The 27,585-nt window shown below is 38.8% G+C and overlaps 1 protein-coding gene and 1 long non-coding RNA gene across 6 annotated transcripts in view; one reads left to right on the top strand and one right to left on the bottom strand.

Annotated features, from left to right (window-relative positions):
• Positions 1-27,585, bottom strand: part of LOC146512596 (calcium-activated potassium channel subunit alpha-1a) — a 97,565-nt gene that overhangs the window by 17,755 nt on the left and 52,225 nt on the right. For 2 of the 5 annotated variants that reach the window (XM_085171320.1, XM_085171322.1), the window contains exons 6-20: positions 25,395-25,470; positions 24,484-24,559; positions 24,186-24,356; positions 22,365-22,456; positions 15,958-16,068; positions 15,746-15,851; positions 15,554-15,636; positions 13,319-13,388; positions 12,996-13,151; positions 12,689-12,798; positions 11,152-11,220; positions 10,608-10,694; positions 9,217-9,293; positions 6,804-6,977; positions 1,159-1,252 (exon numbers count right to left, since the gene is read on the bottom strand). In XM_085171320.1, coding sequence (XP_085027446.1) covers positions 1,159-1,252; positions 6,804-6,977; positions 9,217-9,293; positions 10,608-10,694; positions 11,152-11,220; positions 12,689-12,798; positions 12,996-13,151; positions 13,319-13,388; positions 15,554-15,636; positions 15,746-15,851; positions 15,958-16,068; positions 22,365-22,456; positions 24,186-24,356; positions 24,484-24,559; positions 25,395-25,470 — 1,552 coding nt within the window. Of the gene's footprint in view, positions 1-1,158; positions 1,253-4,513; positions 4,547-6,803; positions 6,978-9,216; positions 9,294-10,607; positions 10,695-11,151; positions 11,221-12,688; positions 12,799-12,995; positions 13,152-13,318; positions 13,389-15,553; positions 15,637-15,745; positions 15,852-15,957; positions 16,069-22,187; positions 22,280-22,364; positions 22,457-24,185; positions 24,357-24,483; positions 24,560-25,394; positions 25,471-27,585 lie in introns of all 5 variants that reach the window. The other 3 variants (XM_085171318.1, XM_085171319.1, XM_085171321.1) reach the window with 3 other exon arrangements.
• LOC146512598 (uncharacterized) lies at positions 1,249-26,953 on the top strand. The gene is made up of 2 exons (XR_014875843.1): positions 1,249-5,021; positions 5,132-26,953. It is a non-coding gene; the product is annotated as an uncharacterized LOC146512598 (long non-coding RNA).

The following is a 27,585-nucleotide window of genomic DNA, read 5'->3' as shown; positions in this document are numbered from 1 at the left end:
GTCAGACCTGCTGGTGTCTCACAGATGCGCACAACATGGCCTTTGGCATTGACGCAATGATGCAATGGATTCAGTTCAGCTAGGTCTAAAACTACCTAGAACTAATCAGAAAACCATAGAACACATGAAAGAAAGGTTGAAAGAAATCTGGACAATATGTGGGAGGCCACGGGTCATAGAGAGAGGTTTGAAAGTGGAGGAGGAGCAGAATCTTGTAATGTATTGGTAAAGAACTATGAACCATTGGAGCTGGATGAGGAGGAGTGTTATATAATTGGTGGACTTGATGCAGGTGATGAGGTTTCCTGTCAAATTTGGTACCATATGGAGCAAATTAAGATGTTCATTGAGGAAACCAGAGAGAACGGCATTACAGGTGACCGGGGCATAAACAAGAACTTGTGTGTTGTGTTGAAAAAGGAAAGGGTATAGGCCGTCTTGTTGTCCTAATTGTTATGTAGGCTGAATGTGAGGCATTGATGTAAATAATAGAGTATTATCCCTAATGACATAAAGACTTTTAACACTGGGGGAGGCATGGACTGAAGAACCATCTGTGAAGGAAGCAAAAGGGTGTATTTTGGACAATAGTTCTTTGAACCAATGAGGATAACATGACTTGAATTGCTCTTTTAATGGTCATTATTTGTCATCTAGCAAGCAATAGCGTAGAGACAACGCTAAAGAACCCCTTTGGTGTCAAACCTGAAGGCATTCATTTTCAACATGTAGTGTTAATGTTGTGATGAATGCAACAGATGGCCGCCCCTCCCTGAGCCTGGTTCTGCCTGAGGTTTCTTCCTGTTAAAAGGGAGTTTTTCCTTCCCACTGTCGCCAAAGTGCTTGCTCATAGGGGGTCATATGATTGTTGGGCTTTTCTCTGTATCTACTGTACAATATAAAGCGCCTTGAGGCGACTTTTGTTGTGATTTGGCGCTATATAAATAAAATTGAATTGAATTGATAAAGCATAGTTTAAACCAAGCCTAAACCTAACCAAGTCGTTTTTGTGTTTAAACGAAACCGAGCGGTGATTACAGTTTGTTGTGTTTTGTTGGCGTTTAACATTTGGCTATCAAAGAAGCTATCTGCATTTTTATGGTGAGGGAATTTATATGTGTAAAAACCCAAAGACAGATAGCTCCTTGTGGTACCTACCTCATAATCTTAGGTGAGGAGTTTGGAGAATTCCTCATGCCTCCATTACGTTGCTTTTTTTTGGGTGATAGTGCTGATTGTTGGTCCTCTTGAACTGCAACAAAATGCCAAAGAAACAGCATGATGGCGGGAAATGATCAGAAGTCGAGCAAAGATCCACACAGCAGGGACAACAAAAGAACAGCACAGCACAATTTGAGGTCAGTGAATTCAAAGAGATAATATACATACAGGGACAGAGTGGAAAGAGGTCGGGTGAACAAGATGGAGTGGGACAGGACAATTTAACCAGTGGGTAGCGGGAAACAGTCCAATGTTAGCATAATGCAGACAGGATACATTAGCACATCATTGGCATGGTTGTGTATGGAGATGCAAACATGCAGTAGTGCCATTATCAACCATCATGCCATTTGCTGAAGTTTAATCTGCGAGGCTTTATTTACCATACGCACTAATCCATTGAACTGCTGTAATCCACCTGTCAACAGTTTTATCATTCAGATAATGTAGCACCACAAATAAGTGAAGGGCTGTTAAGAGGGCTGTGATTTCATAATCATAGATTACTGTACTACAGATAGACCTAGACTCGCATCACTGTTGCTCACACTAATCACTCACATTCTCATTTAATTAAGGTAATAACCTATAAATATTAAGCATCTAAGACTACAAGCAAAGGTGCTTTGAGTCAGTGTTGAATCCTGGATTTCTGGTCTTTGTTCGTCTTGAGAGTGGTGCCCTTGGCTTATACAATTAGGTTGGTCCTTGTGCCAGAGTGATTTATGTACAGCTGAGATGCCCTTTGGACATTGTCTTTATCACTTCAGCAAACTGCACTGAGCTCTTTGTAGGGAACGAGTTATAACTTTTACCCCCGAGTAAAGTAATCAGGCAAATATTTTTACAAGCTAATATCACAGCTGCAGAAAACAACTCTACTCTGTGGCAGTCGCTGGTAAAATAAATACAAGCAGCAAGAAAAGTGTTTCACTAATAGCACTTTAACAGCCATCGTTCATTGGGAATAGATTGTTACAGGTCATGGAAAATACACTCGGGTACCTTATAACTGATGGTTCAAGCTGTGAACTCTTTCTTTTTTTTAAGTCTTTTTTGCCTTTCTTTCTTTTTTATACAAAGAAACTGCAATTGCTTTCATTAAAATTAATAAAGTCCCAAAGATCTTGCTCCTCCGCCGACGAACACATGATTTCAAGCACCGCTAGCATGTTGAAGACTGACAACACAATGGAAAACGTTGAAGAAAGGGGCGGGGGGGCTTTCCAGTCGAGAGGGATGCTCCAACACATTGGCCCTTCACATCTCGCTCGGCCTGTTCAATATTTAATGTTTCACAGCTGACAGCTGCACACACTGGGTCATTAGTAAGGAATGCTACACATGCAACCACTCCAGACTGGCAAGCACATGCTTTGGTTGTGCTGTTGTTGAGTGCAGGCCTGCCAAACACGCTGAGGGTAAGAGGGATGTGGGGGGATGTGGCCCTTACACTGCCTCTGACTGAGTGTGGCGTTACTGGAGTGACCGGGGTGGTATCTGTATTTCACTGGCAGGCTACGGGCTCGCTGGAGCCGGCTGACCTCTTCTGTCACCCCTGGCGGGCGGCCTACCTGGCCTGAGTCCTCGGAGCCCACGAAGCTCAGTCTCAGAGCGGAGGGCTCAGCGGGGGGCAGCAGGCTTCCCTTGCGGTTGTTTACCAAACGGACCGATAAAGCAGCAACTCCGCTACGCGGCCCCTTACAGACCTCACTGGCTGAGGTGTGGTTCAGTTTAGCTGACTTGTACCGATAAGGCTGGATTAAGGGACTGTTGTTTACTGCTAAATGAAGAGGAGTCAAAGTCAGCAGCTATACAATACTTGTGTTTTTTTCTTCAGGTGTTAGTTCACTCAAATCACAGAAAACACAGTTCCCCTGTTAATTCTTTGGGAATCTGTCTCTTTGGGTAGTATTTGCAGAAGGTTTGAAGAGACAGTGCAAAACTAGGGAATAAAATTTCATTTGTGATGCTAAGAAACACTGAAAAACAAACTGACAAATGATATTACCGTGGTCTGGGATAATCTTCATACCATACTGAAGAATAGAAACAGCTCGTAGTGGATGCTGTAGAAACATAGCTGGCGTTTTTCTAATCTTAATTTAAAGCCGTGAGAACCACGATAGCAAAAAAAGCTAAAGTTATCTAAATGAGAAAGCAGAATATGGCACTTTCTTTGTGATTTTAGCAAACTAATCCTTTAATTCTTGAAGCTAAACACAAGGTAGGATTTGATATAAACCGACTTCCGTAAGACCAGCAGTATGTATGTTAATAAAACATCTTGTGACTCTTATCATAATTAAAGGACAGTCACTGGTTTAGGGGGGTAATTCTTTCTGGCACAAGAATGCTAATGGCTGAATAATTAAAAAAAAAAAGCTCATTTTTATTTAACACCACTTAACCACTTCCTGTAGCCACCAATGAAATGCTAGATTTGACACTTACTGTGATATTTATAATAAACATGAATTAATAAATATGCTTTCAGGTGTTTTAGCAATTGTTATGCTACCAGAACAAGGAGGTGACAGTGTGAATCAGCAGCCACTAGCTGCTACATGCAGTTTATGCCTGATGAAGGAGGGAGGAATGAATTCGATATACATTTTAATACTAGCGATATAATAGCGGTGAGGCTGGTAAAGATAAAAAGAGACAGAAGAGCTGTGTTTTCCTTAGTTCAAAAATGTCTGGGAGCTAAAACCGGAGAAGAGAGATGATTATTTCAACAGTCAGCTGTCTAGCAGATTATCCTTCCTGCTCCAGACCTCCACTATTCATCTGCCCCACGTCAAACATGCACAGCACTTCTCCAGGACAACGCAATGTGGCAGATTTGCTGCCTATCACAGATCCTGTTAAAGTGGACTACCCACTAGTTTCACACTCCTGTAAGCGTTGGACGAGAGCTGAGAGAGTTTAAGATCGGCTTTTTGCATTTTAATATGTTTTACTCAATTATGCGAGGCTGAAATGCTTTTCTTGCATATATTTAATTTGAATGTTTTTAAGTGATTTTGTCCAGACTTGGTTTATCCACAGTCATGGTGAAGATGCCATGAGTGTGCTGCTGAGCCCTAACTCATACCTAACACAAAGAATCAACTCAAAACTGTTTCCTAATGTTATGCATAAGTCACACAGTCATGGATGATGATGATAGACTGGACAGTGAAATACAGCAGGTCAGGGACAGCTCAAATATTAATAGCTGACAATGCACAAATGGAGGGGTTAGACACAAGTGAGTCGAGAGAAAGAGAGAATGGAAATCAAAACTTACTTGATTTGATATATCCATTATAGCTATTTTTAGCTGAGAAAAATGCAGAGACGGATGAGAGGTTACAGAGAAGAACAGGTCGTAATGAGAGCAAATTATAAGTGACGACTGTGAACTGAAAGCTGAGGGATTTCTCTTGAAGGCACTTAAAAAAAATTGAGGCCGTGGAGACAACACGGACAAAGCAATGAGAAGTAAAATAGGTCGGTTAGAAATCTGATTTTCAGAGATGTGGTCAGTAATTTAAGAGTAGCTCGCTGTCTATGTTTGTAGTCATCTGCTAAATATCTACGGTGTTACTCTAAGCAGGGATTTGGCTATTTTCAAGTCAAAAGAGGACCAGATATCTTGGCTACCTTTAAATTTAGATGAAAATTGTAGATCGGTTCCTAAAGTCCAAGTTGGTGTCTTTGAAGAGCTTCTTTACTCCCATTAAGAATTTAAGACTGAAATATTACCACGTTTGTGTGACTGATAATTATTTATTATTAGCAGTTATTTAGTATCAGTTATTATAGCTGCTCATATTTACCCTCCAGTGAAGGCTAAATGTAAGTTTAGCAGCATTAAGTGAATACTCAAGTGAGAAGCAGGTTTTTATATATCATATATTTTCAGCTTGACATGTTCAATCAAAAACACCTACAATAAACTAACCAGCGCACAGCGCATAAAACTTAAGAAGTGTTACTGTCTTATTGTTGCCTTCCCATGCCTGAGACAACCTGCACAGATGTGTGTAACTTTCGGTGAGTCCCACACATGCTCATTAGTAACTTATTTCAACCCCTTGCTTACATTAAAGGTCATGCATTGAGCTTAAGGCAGGACAGTGACAGCAATGTTCAAACAGGGACCGTGCTGGTCCTGGCATCTGTCGCCTGCAATCGGAGGGCGCGAGCAGAGTCACAGGACTAACAGGCTAGCATCTGTCCCACAACGAGAGAAAAGGAGAGGGGCGGGTGCACTCGGCTGCCTGGTGGTTAGGAACTGTCAGGCTGAGTTTCATGACAACCGGTAGCACTCCAAAAATGAAAATGCAAACATAATTTCCACGTCAGGCCGCATAAGGCCTCGCTCCACGCATCTCCCGCACCGTGTCGACAGCAACTCTGGAGCTCTTGCTCGAGCTTTTCTAGCCAGGCCACGCTCACAGCACACAACCCTGGGAGACACACTGAGGGGTAAAAACGCCCAGACGTATTCAGCTATACGAATGGTTTTTGATCAAGAGTCATTCACTAAAAATTTATGACAGTCTGCAATGTTTTCCAGCAAATTGTATCAATGCTCTGCAACCTCAGACACATTCTTCGTGCCTCCTGCGACACATCAGTACGATTTAACATACCCCCCTGGCTTAAAAAGGGAAATCACACTTGAATTAGGAATTCATATGCAGTTCAATCTGTTAAAGTCCGCTTGTTAAACTCCAATATGATCCAGCACTCTTCTACCGTCTTTTATTCCTCTTATATTCCAACTCTACTGCTTTGTGTTCTCAATTTAATCACAAATCAGCAAAAACAAGCAATAACTTTGTCTGCTTTGCAGATTTTACCCCCAGTTCTTGTTCAAGCTGTTGATTATAATTTAATAAAACCCATATGTTAACCTCAATATGTACTGTAATAGTCATCATCACAATATCCCCTCAGGTGCTCTCAAGAGCATTATTTACTAAAAAAAAGAAAAAGAAAAATTAATCGTTGGAGACGCCTACATTTACAAATACCTCAAATCCTATCCTGTTCACCCATTTCTCCAGGGTACAGTGGTGAGATATTATTTGGAAGTTTTTTTTTTAAATGTTATGTTATGTCTCCAGTGACATCATTGTAAGCTTTACACAGTCCTATCAGAATAATTATTTGGGAAAATGCACAGTAACTGTGCATTGTGAGATTTTTTGCAGGGATGCACAGCTGTACATTGTTCATGGCTTTGACTTTTTTCTAATATATTTATGAGGTCACTGGAGGGAAACAAATACTGCTGTACACAGCAAAAAGTTTGCATTGGTGACTGTCAATCTAATTTTAAACTACGTTTCAATTTGAATTCACGTTCTCTTGACAAAACACCAGCAAAACAATAGACCAGCATGCTTCACCGCAAAACGTAGCAACAGACAGAGAAGAGCACCAAAAATCAGAAAGCTAAAACACCAAAGCAACATCTACATCCGTGACGGTGACAACACGGGTGCTTAAATTTGAAAGCACACAGAAGTAAAGACACACGGTGCATGTTACAACACTGAAGAGCACATGTCATGGCGACAACTTACAGGCACGTAAAGTGGCTGAGCAATCATTAACAGAGACAGCAGAGAGTGGGATGTCCCGTTGAGGGGAGTCCATGTTACAACGCACATTAACCGGCATGCAAGTGCAGTCCCGCTCTGAGCGACCGCAATCAAAACAACATGCCAGTTTCATTTTCTTGTAGGCAGGCTTCTTGGCTACAGTCAAGGGTTCATATGAGAGGAGAGGAAGAGCAGGTTAATGTTGAGGGTCATTCTGAGGGAAGAGGGGATAGAGGAAGAACAGGGCATGGAGGACGGCTGCTGCTGGGATGTACAAGATTAATCTTTGTTGTGCCGCTTACACTAGTATTGGTATCCTGTAAACCTACACCCTTTCCCCTCACGTGAACATGACCCCATGACCTCAAATATGGCTTCTTTAACTTTTTCAGACTTCTTGGAGACTTTTACCCAACAAAATCCTAATAATGCTAACACAGATTTAGCTTGTTTGGGCTTAGTGTCACTTTACTATGTGATGAAATGTTTTTCCATGTTCACTAATTAACTTGCTAATGAGCCAAGCATGAACATCATGGCAAATTTGGTCTTACAAAGGCCAATCTTGGCCCAAGGATAACATAAGTGGAGGTTAAAGACACATAATGCATGTTTAATTGGAATAAATAAAACATTTATATATGCACAATTTGATGATTTATAGCTAATTGTTTTTTGCAGACACCTTGGTGTCATGGATCTGGATTCTTATCTTAGAGCCACTGAGTCATATGAAATATAAGGACAATAATATTTCATTTTACAGCTTAAATATTTACATTTGTTACTAATGCTTATTAAGAACAGGAGATGACAGAAATCTCCCAAACAAAAGATTAAAGGTGCTAGTATTTTACAAAAACTGAATCTCTTCTAGAAAAACCTGCAAGTGCCTTAAGGAAACACAAAAAGGAAAAAAAACAAACACTTGAAAGCGTTTATAGTGCATAAAAGCACACATAAGTTAGATGATCCATATTCCATGACAGATTTGCCATTTTTTCCTGAAATATTTCTCCTAAAAGATATGCTGGAAGAAAGGTTTGCACACATCTCTGTGGATTACGTCACTTTAGTATGGATGCCATTTTTTTCCCATAATATAAAACAGTAATAAGGAAAAGGGTTTTCCAGTCTTCATCCCAGTCTGTTTCTCACTGTGGTCTTTATGCAGGGGTCTTGTGCTTAATAAAGGGCAACAGGGCCATCTGGTGGTGATGTGGTGAATTACTAACTCAAGTAGGCATGAATGCTGCAGTGTTTACATTTGAGCAAAAAAAAAAAATCTACTTCTGCTCTGGAATTATTTTGCAAAATCGATACTGTTGCGAATTTCTTTTGAAAGCTATAAAATTCTATCAAAAGAACGAACAAAAAACAACGTGCACATGACAACAACAAGAGATCCAGGCAGCATCAACCATTGTACATGCAACATTTAGAGTACATTCAAACAGGTCACTTTAATCTGAGGTACACTAGCACGCTGTGTTTTTGAAGGGGAAACAAATCTACATTACTCACAATATATCACTATTAAGCAGATTTTTAAAGAAATGTGTGCCAAGTTCCCAAGCAGCAGGAAAAGAATACATCACATGTCAATGTTAGGTGTTAGCTTTAATACTAGAGACAAACTGTGGTTTATCCAAGCAGAAGAACATGTAGCACGTGATGTTTATAAGGTTTTAGAAACACGTGATCCGTCCAGGTACCTGTGGTGTTAACAGTGTCTCTGAATGCCTGTTAACATCACAAAGTTATCAACAGCGAACACAGCTACTACACAGAAAACAAACAAAATGCACATTTAGACTGAACTAAGAGGTCTACTATGTGTATTTATAAGAGCTGGGAATCACATGGAAAAGATAGCATGCTATAAACACTATGTATGAGTGTGTCTGTTAGAAGAGATGTCTATCTGAAACACTCTGAAGGAATCAGTTCATCCAAATCCACAAAAAACATACATTTTGAATGATATCTGAAACCTCAGCATGGGAAAACCAAAACTATTTGCATGATGAGAAAGTTGGAAAGCATTTTTCATGTAATTTGTGGGAACTGACCCTTAAATGAGAGCAGGTATTCATCTCATACAGAGATCCAAACATGTAGTTCTACATGGGGAAACTTGGAGTGCTTCAGTTTGTTTTGGCTGCAGAAAGAAATCTGACCTTTCTTCATGCACAACTTACAAGGCTTCATTTCAAGGAATAACTAATGTAAGAAATAAGTGGTTGGGACAAATGGCTATGTATAGTAGGTCATGTAAATACGCTGTCACCCAGCTACTCGAATGCTAACTCATTATATTTCAGTTTCATCTGAGCAAGAAAATGAATGGGATCAATCTAACTTAGATCTTGTGTTTGCATGCAATCACACTTACATTTCTTGCATCCACATTTCTTTATCCTTTTGGGATCAGTTATGTCATCGTGGCAGGCCTTACAATAAAACAGTGCCCTGCGGAAGAAAATCAAGAACAGCATGAGTGCTCAATAAATTGTTTACACATATTTTGTCTTTACTATGGCTGCACAACATCTGCAACAAGTCATTTTAATTTGTGTGCAATCAGTTTATTAACAAAAAATTAATGAAGCATCCAATGCATTTGTCAATGTTTAATGTGCCAAAAGTTGAGCAAAGAGTGTGCAGCTCTATGAGAAGTTCAGGACCAGTTTTAAATTAAGCTTTGATCTTTCATAAGGGCCCTGCAGTTTGTCTCATGCTGTGCCCTCATAAATCTTCTGATCCCCTCTGGCAGGTAACATCACCATCCAACCTCGACCATATGTACCTTTAATCTGTCTTTGAATGTTATCTTTGTCCAAGCAATGAGCAGATACAAGCTAACAGCCAACATTCCTCTTTGGCCTCAGCAGTGCAACTCAAGGATCCCTGAACCGCTGATAAATCACTTCAGTCTGGTCAATTAAACATGCAAAATATGGCATTTTTCTAAGAGCAAACACAAAAGCCAATATACACTTACTGGCCGATTTGTTAGGTGCACCTGTTCATGCAAATATCTAATCAGCCAATTAAATGCCAGCAACTGCATGCATTAAGGCCTGAAGACATGGTTGGCCCTGCTAAAGTTCAAACTGAGCATAAGAAATGGGAGAGAATGTGACTTTGAATCTTGGTGTTGGTCCCAGATGGATGGATTTACTGTCCTACTGGGATTTTCCCACAGTCTAGGGTTTACAGAGAATGGTCCAAAAAGGAGAAAATATCCAGTGTATGGCAGTTCTCTGAGAGAAAATACTTTGTTGATGTCAGATATCAGAGTGGCCAGACTCCTTCAAGCTGGAAGGTGACAGCAAAGGTGCATCAAGCAGCCATTAGAAAAGCTCAAACCATCTCAAACTGGTTTCTTGAACAAGACAATGAGTTCAATATACTCAAGTTGCCTTACGATTTCATCATGGACGTGTGACCAAGAAATCTGCAACTGTGTGATGCTATCATGTCAACATGGGCCAAAATCTCTGAGGAATGTTTCCAGTCCCCTGTTGAGTCTATGCCATGAAGAATTCTGAAGGCAAAAGAGGGTCTAACCTGGTACTAGAAAGGCGTTCCTAATAAAGTGAGTGAGTATATTTGTAAGCCCTGGCAACATGTAGGTGATACTAACAAAACAAGCGTTTTCAATTTTCCTACATGTAATAGCTCAAGATACAGAAACCGTAAGACATGCAGACAAACAAAGGCACTATTGCAGAAACAAGACTGGAATTTAATCAAACGATTGAATCTCAGGTCAATCATTACCTCTTTACTTCTTTGGCATCGCTGGCAATAAAGAAGCCTAAGGTCCCCTCCTGCATTTTCACGTGGTTTCCAGGGTTTATCAGGGTGCTGTGAGGATTTGTAGACCAAAGATGTCAAAGCAGAAAGTTATATCACAGAATTTGCAAGGCTTTGCACTAATCACTGCGTCTGGCACACACTGCAGGGATTAGTTTTCACAACTCATTTGGCAGGATAGCCCCTGTTTATTTAATTAAGTTGATGAAAGCAGATAGCACTTCAAAGAGTATAAATGAGCCTCAGCGTGTTAGAGAAACTACTAAAACAAAGCTTCTGATGTGCTCAAAGAAACCAACTGCCACCTTCCCCACTAATTTGTCACGATGTTATCGGAGAGCCCTGTGATGTCTGTGAATAAACCCATTTAGACATCAATTTAGACACATTGTGTAAAGCACTTGTGTTTGCAGTCAAACAGGAAAGCTGATTCACAGTAGCTGAAAGCAAATACTGACACCTGCGTATTAAAGTTTTTGCATGCATGAATTTTAATGCCCCGACTTACCTGCTTTCCCCTTGATCAGACTTGTACTCTATAGCTATCAGCAGCAGCTTTAGCTTCACATAGCAGAGTCTGTAAAGGGGAATAACAATATAATTAGACCTGAGGCACACTAAGTACTTTTAGTTTGAAATCTTCTTAGCTTAGGGTGCCACTTTCTTTTTTTCTTTTTAGAGGATGAGAACCTGTTTATCCCTAAATTATTTACACTTAGATTTAGGTTTACACTTTCAAATATTTTAATATGGGATAAATATGGGATTTGACAGCCTATAAAGTATGGAGCCCTTATGTGAACGCCATGTGCTTCCTCTCTATAACTACCGTAATTGTCGGGCTATAAGCCGCTACTTTTTGCACAAGCTTTGAACCCTGCGGCTTTTAGTCGGGTGCGGCTTTTCTATGGATTGTCCATGATTTTTGTCATATCGTAAGACGATTTGTTTTGTTAGTTCCGCTGTTGTACGGCATTATGTTGCCTGGCGGAAGGGCATGTGATCAGACACACAGTATTGGGGTTCAAGAGTGGTATGTTGGTCCATCCGCCAGGCAACGTAGTGCCGTACAAGTAGCGCGAAAAACAAACTACTTCAAAGTAGCGCTACGCGTTCAGCGGGAGCCGTGGATGACGAGCGGCAATAAACTTGCGAAAAGCAAGTTATGCTCAACTCCACCGGTGGAATCTGACAGCGTGGAAAAGTGTGAAAACATCCATGATCACCAACGGATTTTGAAGGGCTGGACTGCTGCATGATGGAGAGGAGGACACCGCCACGGCCCTTCTGAGGGTGTTCAACTCTGACACTGACAACGAGGATTTGTTTGGTTTTGAAAGTGACAACGAAGGAGAGAAGCGGAGAGTGGAGGACGTAGCCATCCTGAGCCTGTTCGTATCCGACACTGGAGAAGAGGACTTTGGTGGTTTTAGTGCGCAGGAAGATGGTGGTGAATGACTGACTTTTCTTCTTGTTAAAGCCGTGTCACTGCACCTGAGTCTAAAAGATAGTCCGAATCTATTTTTCTGGTGTGCTGTAGGTTATTGTTATGTACTACATTTGTTACTCATTTATGAAGCACAGTACATGTTTCGTACTTACCGCTACTTGTACATATACCTAAAAAGTTATGCAAATATGTACCCATAACTTGTTTTTCAAAATATTAATAAAAGGTGTGTGTCTCCAAACAGCCATCTCTTTCCTGACAATTCCCTTTGTGCATATTCTCTTACATATGATAAGTCAACATTGAAACACCTGCGGCTTTTAGTCAGGTGCGGCTAATGTATGTACAAAACAGGATTTTCCCCTGATTTTAGCTTGTGCGGCTAATATTCAGGTGCGCTTTGTAGTCCGGGAAATACGGTAATTTAACCTACCATCTCCAGAAGCCTGGTTATTAAATACTTGCATAACAATTATCTTTGGCTCTTTAAATTCTAATGACTGCAGTTTAAACATCTAAATTACTTGCATCCAGGAATGACAAAACAACAAGTACCAAAAAAGGGGGTAAAATAAAATGTTTTAGTTTTACGTACTCGCAAATTACTGGGAAGGACAGACCCACAAAGGCACTGGACAGGTACTCTGTGTACATTTCATTGGCTACTCCTTCAAGGTAATACTTCTGCCATGTATCCTCCTCAATCTACAACAAAATAAAGAAGGTTATACAAAAATATAAAAAGGTGCAAGTTTAAGATCATCACCACCCGCTCACCAGATGCTGCATACGGGCCTCATCTGGGATAACCATTATTATTTATTCAGACTTTGTTTCTTGGCCAACTTTATTTTTGAACTTAATCCAGTGAGCACAGATGGATCAGTGTTAGTTGCAGCTACCTTGATGAAGGACCTCATGGAGAAAAGGTTGGCCAGCATGGTCGAGAGGCCCTGAGCCAGGCAGCTCTGGGCGATGAACCCGAGCTTGAGTTCTGCAAGGCAAATGGCGTCATCTCCCTCCTTCCAGTTCCAGCTTGGGATGTTCAAAAGGTGGGCCTGAGGGGAAGAGGAAAAGGAAGTCAGGCTACAAGGTGCATGCTGTTAGAAACTAAGACAGACAAATGATTCAGCGGTGAGATCTTTTCAACATATACTGAAACATAACTAACTATAACGGAGTAACTAAGTGACTTCAGCAGACTTTATAGTTGATTAATACAAACCTTATTGTGGTACTGCAACATTTGAGTGATTATCCTGATCTTTGGATGGTAGTTCTTGATAGATATTACTCTGATAAAGGACAAAAAGAAAGCAATATAAGAATATCTGCAGCACTTTCAAAAGTTACACAGATTTTAAAAAAAAAATCTGATCCACTCTCTTTTATAGAAATTAAGTATCGTAGTCGACTGTATGCTTTTAACAATTTTAAGTTTGCATTTTATTTTATAGTTTAATATTTTAAACTAAAGGCTCAAGAAAATAGAACAAGAGAGTTGCATAGTAACATATTACTAGATCCAGCTACAAAATGCTGACTTTCTCTCTGTCTGGGAAGAACTGATGTCAATTTGACCATTACCAGTTCAGCCTGTTCTCCGAATTTACAAACCTACAACTTCTACCAAAAAAGAAATAAATCAACCTGGAAAAAGTACCATTGTTAACAATTTCAAATTACTATTCAACCAAATGAGACGTACATACAGAATCTCTCACTGGATAATGGCAAGAGGGTTTTTTTTGAAGTCATAGAGAAGTTGACCTTTAAACCTTTGGATATAAAATGTCACTCTTAGACATTTGCACACACCAAGCACACAATAAAAGTCAGTTTTTGGCTGGCAGCAAGTTATTTAACCACAGTTGTGAGTAGTTTCTCTTTTCCTAAACCGCATTATTAGCCTAACTAAATGTGGGTTAAGAACGGTCCAATGCATTATCAAATATACCATCATCTTTAAGGAAGAAATGTGGTTGGAAAACAAAAGAAACCCCAAAACTTTATCTACTTGATCTTGATAAGGGAAACAAACATCTGGTGAAATCAAATGGTAAGAAAACAACAGTAAATCTCACGGGTAGGTTTAATAGTGAAAATAGCAAAGTGAAGAGATTTCACTCAGAGACATTGGGACTAAACAGCTGAGTAGCCTTTAAAAAACATTAATCAGTGAGGATGATTGTTGGACTCTGGAGCAATGGAAAAAGGTCATTTACCATGTTCCAGGATAATCAGCCCATCAGAGAAAGAAGAGAGGTGGAAAAAAGGGGTGATCCCAACATGCCTAGTGTCCTAGGGTTTTTTTGCCTTTTGAATTTGGAGCTTTTGCATTAATATTTGGATTCATATATTTATTGTGTTTCGAGTTCTTTTTCAATGTTGTTTTCCTTTGAGTAGCACATAATATCTGGTTGTTTTCTTTATGACTAGATTCTCAGTTTAGTTTTATCTTTAATGCCTTTTAATCTAGTTTCTGTTTCTGGTTATAGTTATAGTTTATATTTAATTCCTTGAGTCATCATCCCACTGTCACTGTGTCCTTTTGTTTCTTGCTGTTAAGTCTATGTTTTAGGTCTTCCTGTTTTCTTTCAGTGAATTTTTGGATTCGTTTATTCTCTGTTCTGGATTTTTGATGGACTTTCCTTACTCCACTTAAATAAAAGTTGTTTTTGTTATTTATTAAGAGCCACATCGAGTCCTGCATTTGGGTCCTTCTGGCAACGCCTTCTGTATGCCTACCGTACACGCATGTGGGGACAGTGTTGTGATTTGGGGTTGCTTCACTTGGTTGCGTCTACATTCAACAACGTTGCGTGCCCAAAACGTGGTCCGGCACGAGACATCATTTTAATACACGGATTGGCCACCATAGAGTTCAAGGAGATGGGGACCTTTGACTGTTTGACCACAAAATACAAATCATTTCCTTTGAGTCCTAGTGGACATTTGTGAGACAGACAGAGAAGACAGCTCTACTATAATGATTATGTATTAATCCCACAGTGTTTAGATTAGAATCAAGCTGTGATGATTTCTGCAGCATATTTTAAACGTCTTAACCCTTTTAGATAGAAAAGAAATGTCACATAATGACTCTCCGACTTTTTATAGCTGAGCAATTTAATCTTCAGTGGAAAACCTCCAATCCTCAGACTTCATTATCGAAAGGAGCTATTAATAATACAATTTTATTAACCAAATTTTATTTGCCTCGCCCTAAAACAGACTGTTCCCATCACTTTTAAAATATGTTGTACTCTCATATATTATCCACTTGATAATCCCTTAAACCCATTAAAATAAGTGCAGTTTCCACATCCAAAACTACGACTTAATCCACTCTGAAAATGTCTTTTTCTCTCAGAATCCAGCTGAATGTGATTGTTCATAAAACAAATTGAATAAAAAATGAAAGCAGGAAAACATAAATCATGATTTGGTTATGCAGTACCTCATGATGTTGGATGCATCCTCAGCATCGGGGTCAGCGCAGTATTTGTTGGCTAAGATCAAGCAGGCGTCAGCTGATTCAATCTAAAACAAAATTGCAAATAGCAAAGACAAAAATTAACAATCACATCAAGTATTCAGTCAGACGATAACCAACAGTATTACAGAGGAAGAAGTATTGACAGTCAGGTACCTTGACTCTGGCCAGGTCATGTGGATTCAGGACAGATCCTTGGTAAAACTCTACCTGGGTGAAGTGGCGCTTGAACAAGGCTTCCAGCTCAAGATTAGGGGAAATACTGAGAGACAAAAAACAAACACTCTTAAATTAGAGAACTCTCTAATCTCCTAAAGTTGAGTTTTTTCCTCTTAAACAATGACATTTGCACAAAGTTTTGTACTTACTTATGGAGAAAAACAATTTCTACATTGACATCATCCCTGTCCTTGTGTAGGAAGTCTTTTAGAAAGTTGGATACACTTTCAAGTGTTATGTGACCACAAACCACGATGTGCCTAGAGAAAGGAAGTGCAGAACCATAAGGAAACTCAGAACAAAAGCACACATCTTTCATCTTTTCCATCTTCATCTTTGAGCTGAAATCAAAAGGTAAATGTGAGACGAGGGGCCTGTAACGGACATTTAGGTCAGTGATTTAGAATCTGTGATAAAAACTATGATAGAGGGATGAAACCCAGAGAGCTCTCTGGATTTCAGTATCAGATTATAAAGGATCAGTTTACTTAGATGAAGATTATGAAATGAGCGCACATTCTACGTCGATCCCTACATATCATAAACCCTTTATATAAAGAACCCAGTTCAGATTTCTTTTTCCATCTGTGCTTAAAATATCTTTATTAATTTAATTATTCTGTGTAAATTATTTTGTCTTTTGCACCAATTTGCAAGAACGGTCACAGCTGGAAATACTGCAGTGGTTCTTAAAGTACAAAATACGCATCAGTATCACTTTTATTTCTAACCAACTTTTTTCTAATAATCTAGAGTGACAATAAGTAACTCAAAGAAAAACACATACTTTCCTGTAAGAAACAAAAAAGCAATGATGCCGACAATTTTATCGAGCTTTTAAAATCGCCGCAACAATAAGAAAAATGTTTTTAAAAAATTGTAATAAATGCAAAATAAGCATGATGTGATACTTTTTCTTCTCAATTTTTTTTGCGATTTAAAATTAAAAATTAAAAAAAAAAAACACAAGCAGCATATACTTGGTTTAAGAAAACTTCCCAAACCAAGTCTGGTTTCTTTCAAATCGTACCATAAGCACGCCACCAGAAACCACGATTTTAAACTTCAAACTCCGAGGCATCTAGCGGAATCTCCCTGTCTTTAGGCTAGCTCTTATGGCTAAAAAGGTGTTGAAGGAGTAGTTTGGCATTTTGGAGAATACGCTTATTTACTTTCATATCAAAAGAAATATGCCATCGTACAATTTGCTTGCCTTCTCCTTAGCTGGGGAAACCAGCAGCCCTGGCTCTAGTTTGAGTTGAAGAAATCAGCCCCTTCCCAAACTGCTTAAAAAATGTATTAATTAATTAAACAAATTCATACGGGCTGTAGTTTTTTGTTCGTTTGTTTTTTTCAGAAGGCATCGTGTACTTGCGTGTATTTTTGAGCTGCAATAACATCATTTGTTTTTAATTAATTCCGTTAATTGCGCCTTTATTTTGTGTTCTTTAATTCAATACATAGTATTATTAGTTAGTGGTACACAATAGCATTCTCTGTGTTAAAAAAACAAAAACAAAAAACAAGCTCAAATGTAGAAGGACAAGAGCTCAGGGTTTTCAATAAAGCACGGGGAACAGAAACACAGCGGTGAGCCTCGCGGTGCCCGAAACTTTCTCCATTGGAAACAGGAACTTCTGATCTCAGTCTGCACTGATTTATACTGCTGTCAGATGGACTGATGTACTGCACCATGCCCTCCATGTATCACTTGCTGGAAAGCACATCGGCTCCATCTCCACTGCACTCAGACGGTAACGCATTTTCCGAGATGCTCTCACTTGTCTTCATTCTTTTCATATTTGTTGGTATTATAAGCAATAGCGCAACAATAAAAAATGCTGCAGAAGTGCAGGCTATGAATTCAGAAGTATAACATGGTTTTCTGGCTATGGAAGAACATTTACATTTATTGTTATTAAGTATAAATTTATCCTTTTTCATGTATTTTAATTTTTTAGTTTGTTTATGAAAACTATTTTGTTTACTTTATTCTTGAGGCAGTCCTTCTGAAGTAACCATCAGGAAATGTGTTTTGTTTTTGGCATTTCCTCTCTGTAGCACAAACAGGTGCAGCTGCATCAATTCAAACTTAGTGCTGGAAGGCTTTATAACCCACTACCATGCAAGGCTAGCTGTTTTGGAACTTCACTTAATGTGGTGGACCCTCCACACCACTGTGCAATAAGACTGAAAGTGTGTATGGCCTTTATATTGGATGAGGATTTCCTCATCCACACAGGGCCAAAGTGGAAAAAGTAATGAGCTGCCCTAGTGCTTACTCAAGGCCAGATCATATTAGCAAAACTGGAGTGCCACACAGTGGGTGCCTCATGCACACCACAAACTACTTGACCTCTCACGGAATAGGCCCAGATACTTCTTGCAACCTGGGTAGCTTCATATTTAAGATAAAAAAACAAAAGCACTGTATGTTTTTATTTATTTAAAGGAGACTTATTAAGCTTTTCCTAGTTATTTGTCATATTTTTGCAAAGTTGGATGCTGATGATAAAGGTGGGCAAAGTTTCAAAGGTCAGCATATGTGTAATATGTAACACAAAAGCTCATTTTTTCAGACTATTACAAATATTTCACACAGTGTTCTTTTTACTTCTCATTCTGCATGAAGTCATTGAGAGGGGATATCTTTAATATGGTCATCTTGGGCACAAAGCTCTAGCTGTGAACACAGAGCTAAAACAGTCTATTTTAGCTAACAAATCAACTGAGCGGCTGCACCAATGACCAATGCCACATAAATGAGAATTTGAACTATGAATCATGCAAAAAGTCCAATAATAAAACACATGGGACAAGAAATGAACGTAAGAGTTCCCCTTTAACTTGAGGCAAGAAAGCTAATAAGAATATTCCCCAAACTGCCAAAGCACATCTTTTAAACTTCGCCTTCAGGGTGTAGGTCAGACTGAAGATTAAGGCCAAGACTGTTGAAATAGCAAAGCATGGAAACATCACAAGTGGAGCAGGGCAATCAAAGTGTTTCCAGGCATACAAAAACTGATCTTAAGAAAAATCACTATGAAGCATGAAGCAATGGTACATGACAAAATGTATGACTTTAGCATTTTCTTCAGTGCTGAAAATGCAGGTGAGCTAAAGTATATGATTTTCTCAGAATTACTCATTGATGCCTAAATGGCTGCCCTTCAACCAAATTATATTATTACTGCATGTTATTATATAATGATTGAACTTTTAAAAATCATAATTATTTCTCACTGTGTGTCCTTGACATCCATATTGGTCTTTCTGTGTTGTGTTAAGTTAGCGCCAAAGTAATTTGTTTTTCTTGTTTTATCTTATTAAGACTGTTTGTGAATGAATTGGAGTTTGAGTGATGAAGGAGAGGATGGGTGAACAAAATTTTTAAAAAAAGAGAGAATAAATGGAAACACTTGATTAACAAACACACATTTGGCGCGCACACACTAACAATAAGCAGCCTAATTACATCAAAAACAACCAGAATTTTCTCACAGTAAAATGATCAATCATGACAAAACTGTGAAATCTGGAAAGAAGGAAATTGTTCCCACTGTTTTGTTTAGAAATAAAAAAAAAAATTAATGTTTCCTTTAACTGGGTTGCAACCATATTAGTTAGTCTGTTCCCTAGCAACCTCTAATGTAAGTAACTATTTGTATTGGGGAGGAGAGTCTGTGCATAACAATACCAGTAAAACCTTTAGTCATATCAATCTAGTTAAGCAACATTACTCAAAGTAAAGCGTAACTTAAAAAATAAATGAAAACAGTGATTTATTAATCACTATTTTACAATAATAGTGATTTATTAATCACTATTTTACCTAGCTATGGATAACATGAACTTCTGATTGGCTACAGCTGTCCAGATCACTGTTTGAGGTATCAAAAACTGGTAGTAACCATTTTTATTACAGTCTTTCACTTCTTAACATAAAAAATAATATTTAAAATTAATTCTTTCCTCTTTTACATAAACTAAAAGTTAAAAAGCAAAAATTAAGTTAATGTCAATTCAATTTTATTTATATAGCACCAAATCACAACAACAGTCGCCTCAAGGCGCTTTATATTGTAAGGTAGACCCTACAATAATACATACAGAGGAAGAAACAACAACAATCATATGACCCCCTATGCGCAAGCACTTTGGTGACAGTGGGAAGGAAAAACTCCCTTTTAACAGGAAGAAACCTACAGCAGAACCAGACTCAGGGAGGGGCGGGGCCATCTGAATGTTTTTATGCATTCAAGAATTTTTCTATGTAAAATGTTGATGCTTGAGTTTAGATGTTTTACAAGAGGGGATAAACTTTACACATAATGGAGTCTTAACCCATCACACTATTGCATTTTACTTTAAATACATAAGTATACATAAGTACATAAGTACTTATGTATAAATAAGTATCTCCTTTGACTACGATGACCTGGATGACTGAGAACCTTCACAGACATACATAAGTATGTATTAAAACTTTGAATAAGCATATTATTTGAATATTATTAAATTGGCTCAACTGACTATAGTTGTGGGGAAACCAGAGGTTTATGATGAGTTTGACATAGATACTGCTACTTATTAACATTACATTATTACTTTTTTTTTTTGAAGTTATATTGCTGCTGTACTGTATTGAACCACGATGACGCAATTTACACTTCAATCCATTAAAGGGATCGCTAAGCTACGTGACCTTTTGAGTCATTGGTGTGGAGTCTGCACAGCCTCTCCCCATTTTTGTTACAATGAAACAATTTCCAACAGGACAATCACAGTTTATGACACAGTGAGAGAATCCTACAAATGCCACTATTAAGCATGACAACAGTACATCGATATGATTACACTGAAAAATATCTGCCTTTTCAAGATATTTGTGGCTGTTATTTGAGTTCCTAAAGTCATTTTTTCTAAAAAACAATTTTGGATTTTGGAAAATCTTTACCAAATCATTATTATTATAAATTCCTTTTATTATACAGTCAAGGCAAAAAGAAAGCACACCCTCTGTCAATTCTAAAGAATTACATATCAGGGCATAACAAAAATAATATTTAGCCCTTAACATGTTTTAAAGTTAGGCCAATACAACCTGGGATGACACAGTGACATATGACACCATGCCATTATTTATTTATACCCTTACATTTGACTCTAGATAACTTTGGTATACAGGAGTTCATAGCTGACTCAAAGGCTGCAATGTGTCCAGGTTCATGCCTAAAATCATCACTCCTCCACCACCTTTGCTGGACAGTTGGAGCGAGTTGGGTATGTTGTGTTGCTGTGCATTGTGGCCACTTTGGTCCTCTCGGTCCAAACGATAGAAGACTTGCAGTTTGTTCAGATGCAACTTTGCAAAACCAAGCCATGCGTCCATGATCTTTTTAGAGAGAAGGGAAGCCATGAAAGTCTTTTTCTAATAGTACTATCACACACTTTAACATTTGCCATGATAACTAAGGCCTGTAGAGTCTGAGAAGTAGCTCTTCTGTTTGTTTTTTGCATTTTGAGCATCGCACAGTGTGACTTGGGGGTGAATTTGCTGGGACGTTCACTCCTTCATAGATTGGCAGCTGTCTTGGATGTTTCCCCTTCATCCTCACTGCAGAATAATGGACTTCAAATTGTTAGCAGGTGCTTTATAACCCTCCCCAGACTGTTGGGCACCAACAACTCCCTCTCTCTCTCTCATTGCTGATCTCTTGCTTTTTTGGCGTTGTGTTTACACACGCCTGAACGGGCCAGACCAGCAAACTGCCAAAACTTCTGCCACGCACTTTTGACCGTTAATGAAGTTCTTGTGATCATCAGCAACCTTGTAATTCCAATGGAAGCTGTAGACGTGTACTGAGTTTTTCACACACTGCTTCTGCAACTTGGCTTAGTTTTTGATACGGTGTAATACTTTACTTAGTTTTAGGACCTTTTTTTATCGCCTGTATTTAAAAACTTAGAACTGACAAAGGGCATTCTTTTTACAATAACTGTAAATACTTACTGAAAACAGGTCACTTATTTTATGAAAATGACTTTTAGGACTCAGTAACAGACAATCACTTGCTTAAATGGAGATTTTTTTCCAGCGTAAAACCAGACATTCATTTATTCAAAATAAAAAAAATACTCCAGCAATGACAGCTTGTACACATCTAAAAGCAGCAGAAATAAATACACATTTATCATGGCCAAGTTCTTCAGTCACAGTGTGACTTTAATGCTCATTGAGATCATTACAATTCAAATCATAATCATGTCACCTCTTTATGAGAGGGCCACTTGAGTCACACAAAACCACACCATTACAAATCTGCTGTTTTGTCTGTTTGTTTGTTTGTTTTCTATTTTATTTATTTGTTTGACTTACTTTCTGCCTCTGGTCGAGTTATAACTCCCTCCATATTTCTTCCGATTAAGGATGAGAGCAGCAATTTCTGGCACGTAGCGAGCAAACATGGCCTACATGCATGGAAAAGAAAAAGAAAAGGGCATGCAGAGAAGGTTCTACTGCGGCGGAGGCAGTAGAGCCTCCTTGAATACTTACTTTCTCCCATTAACCGCACTATAGGAACCACCATATTTCTTGCGGTTTCCTATTAACTCTATGATTTCAGGGACGTAGCTTGCAAACATGGCCTAAGGAGAAGATAGGAGACAGAAGAAGAGACTAAAAAAAAGACAAGCAAAGAAGAGCAGGTCCTCTATTTTAACTTTAGAGAAATCTGTGAAGTCTGAAAGAGGAGCGCTACTCTGCGCGCTGGAGTAGGGTTTTTTACGTGTTAACAGGAAAACGGTGAAAGAGAAAAAGAAACGTGTAATTATTCAAATTGACTGAAGAAAATCATGTGAATGTAAGCTGAAGTTATGTCACAGTTACATTCACAATAGAGAAAAAGTATGACAATGGAATCCAGTTTAAAGGCTAATATTTTCAGATACTGAAAGAATAAAGGAGAAAAATGAAAGCAGATGAGCGATATGTTGAAGAAAAAAAAAAATGTGAAAAATTAAGAAAAAACCTTATGTGCCATGTTTCGCCCAACAAACACACATCGGGTTGATTTCAGTAGCACAGCTCAATGGATGGCAAACAACTTATGGCTGCACGCCACTGCCCAACCACCTGAATATTCCTGCGTGGAGGAGGCAGACGTGCCAGCTTACAACAGATCCAAGAAATTAGTATAAAATTTGTTTTTCTTTTTCTTTTTACAGTGTTTTTAACAAAACACCTCAGCCTTTCCCCTTCAAGCTTAGAAAAATCTATCAGCATAAAATATATTTTGTATTTTGTTGTTCTGACCCTTCAAATTAATTACCAATCAATTCATCATTTACACCTCTGCTTTTCATTGTGTTGCCCTACAATAATAGAGAAATAAAGCAGCACAGTGCCCTCCAGTGGGCAAACTACACAATGTCGATTAAGACTTCTGGCTCTAATTTAACTAACAGTATAGATAACCACTCATTCTTAATGATGTGTAGCACAAAACAAAATGCAATCGAAGGGAAAAGTGGGCCTGATTACACCCTTTGAAGGTCTGCAATTGGCTTGATGTCTGTTTCACACTGGTGATTTTACATGCCACTGTGCAGGTGAATGAAAACTGAAATATCTTGAAAAAACCTTCACCAGAGAAGCTATATAGTCACATGAGCCCCTTAGCATGCCTTTTAAGTTTAACGGTAGATTATTATTAGCCTTTATTATGGTTTTTTTTGCATAATTTTGAGCGAAACGAAAACATTTCAGATTTAGATTTAATATACTTTAATATACCTCAATCTTACCTCAGTTAAATCCAGGTATTTGATCATATTAAAGTACTGTATGTCCACGCTGAATAATACTTTATAATCCGGTTAACTTTGCCCTCTAAATTGTCATTGCCTATTTTCTTTATCAGGTAATTCGGGTCTGTGTTAAATCCCCGACGGGATATTTTCTGCCAGACTATTCTGAAAGTTGTGCAGGAAGAGGACAGCAATGTTGCTACATCCATATAAAGCTGGGCTGTCATGAATCAACTCTATCTCACTGTGTTTGTTGGAAAGAGGGAGGGAAGGCAGGAGGGTGGAGCCACCTGAAATCCGTAGTACCTTTACAGTTAATAACAGATGCAAAAATTCTCAAATATTCTACATGTCATTTAAATCAAAACTTCAGCATTATACCAAAATCAATGCTGCAACACTGTGGACAACTCATACAGTACATGACATGCAACATACTGTGGTGAAGTGGTGAGCCACAAATACACTTCAATGTGAACAACGGGTGAAGCGGGCGTCTCGACTTAAGTCCCAGCATTTATGTGATGGAGGATTTTAAGCGGGAATAAGTAATGAGAGGGATTTTTACCAAACCACCAAGGATGAAGAAGACCATAAACAGGCGGCCCAGGGTGGTTTTTGCATACACGTCTCCATAGCCAACAGTGGACATTGTAACCATGAGTAAGTAGACACATTCCCAGTAGGAAAGTGCCTGGGAATTTTGGAAGTTTTCCCAAGGATCCCCTGAGTTTTCCACCTGGAACAAAGGTCAGAATTTACACAATGACCACGGAAACACACAAGTCTTTGATGAAGCAGTAAATAATTACTGATAATAGGCATCCAGTTGCTACACAGCACCACCACATTGTCACCTAACTTACCAAATGAATGAACCCTGCTGCAGTTAGCCATGTGCTTATGAAGATTGAACACAGGTTCACCAGCTTAATCGAGTTGCTATGTTAGAAAGAGCCAGACAACAGAAGATGAAGTATTAACTGTAGCTGTTACACCGGGATAAGAAGGTACGTACAGCCAAACTGGAAGCCCTAGCTCACACAAAAATTCAGTCTATGCTTTAAAACACATAAGTCTGAGAGTGAAATCAGAATTAGGGTTCAACCTGAACTATTAAAATATGCAACATGAGAGATTTAAGCTCTTAAAACCGTAGCTCCTACTTGAATTTATAGCTTGTACTTTTTCTTGTGTTGTGGTTAGTCATGCTATTCTTGTTACATATGGCTTTGCAAAAAAAAAAAAAAAAAAAAATCCAAGCAGGCTCCAAGATATTTTCATCATATACAGCTGAAAGTTAAGCCTAATGTCAGTGTAAACAAATGCATTATAAAAGAGTCTGTTATCTTTAATGCGTACTATAATCAGGATTTATTAAGTATTGCATGTTAATGCAGTGCTGTCCCTGTTTGACTTCTACCCACTTCTTTGTCTGTTCTGTCAAGTGAGAGGATTATTCTAAAGCATGTCGATATACTCAAAGCTCTTTCTGACGTGACATCTGTGCAAAACTCTTTAATTCTAAGCAGAAGGGGCACAGCAGCAATCTCTTTTGTTCACGACTGCATGATATGGTACGGTGATATAGTTCAGTGTGCACAACACAGTGCAGAGAAATACACTTGATGTCAGCGTTCGCCAAATGAAAGCTTGTGTTTATTTTGCTGTCAAAATAAAACTACATTCTTTCTTCGCGTGAAGCAAAAGGCAGGTGAAAAACAAACTGTCAGCTGTATGAACAAAAAAGAAGAAGAAAAAGCATCAATAAACTTACCTTGTCTTTAGTATATTCAAAAACTGTAAAATTTCTGAGAACTGTATCAATCTTAAGGCCCTTAAAAACCTCAAACCTGTGAGAAAATAAACATAAAACACTGATTAGCAACAAGTCAGGCATCGTGAGTGATATCTGATCGTCATTTAACAACACCGTACCTTTCATACTTTCATCCATGTTTACAAGCTTCATTGGATTCATATTGACAAAAAGTAAAGTCCAACAGATCGACAGGTACTAAGCACTTAGGATATTAAAAGAAAATATTTGAAATATTTGTGGGAAAATAAAGCATAATAAAAAAAACACAAAACAAGCTCGGCATCCCAGATCTTCATCAACTCATAACACTGTGTTTTAATCTCAGGAGCCCCACTGTGCACCGGCATCTACCTGATACGTGCGTCATTCCCAGTGGATAAAACTGAACGTGGACGAGATGAAAACCTGGATTAGAGTAAAGACAGGTGGATGCTGCCACGCCAAATTGAATGAGTAAACAGATGTGACGTCAAATCCTAAATTTGAGGGTATTTATTTGTTGGGAGAAATAAATGGAGCCGGTGCACGCTGCCAACAGTCCAAGGACGGCAGAACACCAACAAACGCCAGCCTGAGCTCCTGCTCATAATCACCACTTGGCTGTATTCACATTCAGGTTAAATGACGACCGTGTCATCGCGTGTTTAATGCCGTTACTGTCGATAAGCTCAGATGATCTGCCACAAAATCACATCTGATAAAGTCAAATATTTGCGCTACGCTTCGTCACCGCACTGCAGCAAACAGCCTGCTAAAGGGCGCCTCATATCTGAGCTTGAAATCTAAATGATTCATAGAACTCACTCGTTTTGAGAAGAAAAAAAAAGCTGCACCATTCACAGTGTTTGAGCTGCATAAAAAAATTAAACGCCACCTCAGCCAAGAGAGAGCAATCAAGTTAAATCCGTATCCCTCTGCATTAATTGGGATGATAAATTCTCCTGCTGGAGTGGATTTGTGTGAATGCCAAGTGACACAAATCAAAGACATTACAGGCAATCATTCAGTGAGAGAAAATAAAAATAAATCTTTTTTTTTTTTTTCATTTTTTATAACAACTGTGTTATGCCTTGCCAAGCGAGTGTTTGCCAGATGGAGAGCATAGCACAGAGCAAATTTTGAACATGCTCCAGCTGACCCACAGCATCCAGCACAGGGCTTTAGAAAGAGATTCCCCTCCGCTCTCACGTCCTGAGGATCTTACCCCAGTAGGAGATTACATGGAAGCATGCACCGAAGCTGTAGCAAATGCTGTCCTGGTCCTCTTTATCAATCACCTGGCCGTGGCCCATCCTCACCCTGTAGCCATTCTGGAAGAGCTCCCCGGTGGATTTTTTCCGTCTTCTTGTACTAGAAACCTTCTGGGAGTGTGTGCCTCCATCAGGCCCCCTGTACACTAACATCTTAGTAGGAATCATGTCTAGAAATTGGGTGAAAGTCTTTAGTCTGAAATCTACTTCACATCCACGTCTTCACTGTTCTTCGTCTGCCTTACCAAATATTTCACATGAAAATTTTTTTTAAAATCTCCTCCAGAATATAAAAAAATTAAAAAATCCACAAAAACAGCCAGGTGCTTTCATGTTTCATACTTGCACCCGAGCGGCTGGCGTCAAAAACAGGTCTTTTTTTCGAAGAAGCATTTCGATCTGATTTACCTCGGACCTTCACAGTATCCTCGTGGCGAGCTTAAAGCAAACCCTTTTCCCATCAGGATATTAGAGTGTAAGCTCCTTTAGGAATCATCCAGGGAAAGGAAGAGGCCAGACAGCAAGTCTGTCCATCAGCTGGCTTCACAATGTAACCATCCCAATAACACGGCAACTGCTGCTGACAAACCAAATTTCATTCTCTAATCTTGGAAAGGCACAGAATGTATTGTAGTCTCACATTTAGAGCAGGAAACAAGATGTCATGTGAACAGTAAAGCTGTGTAGGGAAAAATGAAAAGCTTTGGCAATCACTGTTGTGTTTTACTATGGATTTAGTGCTTCAACAATAATCCCTAAATTAATCGTAGCTGATGTAATAGCTGTTATTGTAGTTATACAAAAAAAAAAATCACCGTACAGAGAAAATACATGAACTGAAGTTCATTCATTCATTCAACCTTTTTAGTGCATTTCAGAAGACTGAGCAGTTCAAT

The sequence above is a fragment of the Neolamprologus multifasciatus genome, chromosome 8, assembly GCF_963576455.1.
Source record: "Neolamprologus multifasciatus chromosome 8, fNeoMul1.2, whole genome shotgun sequence".
Classification (NCBI taxonomy): domain Eukaryota; kingdom Metazoa; phylum Chordata; class Actinopteri; order Cichliformes; family Cichlidae; genus Neolamprologus; species Neolamprologus multifasciatus.
This window is presented reverse-complemented; position numbering and strand designations above follow the sequence as displayed.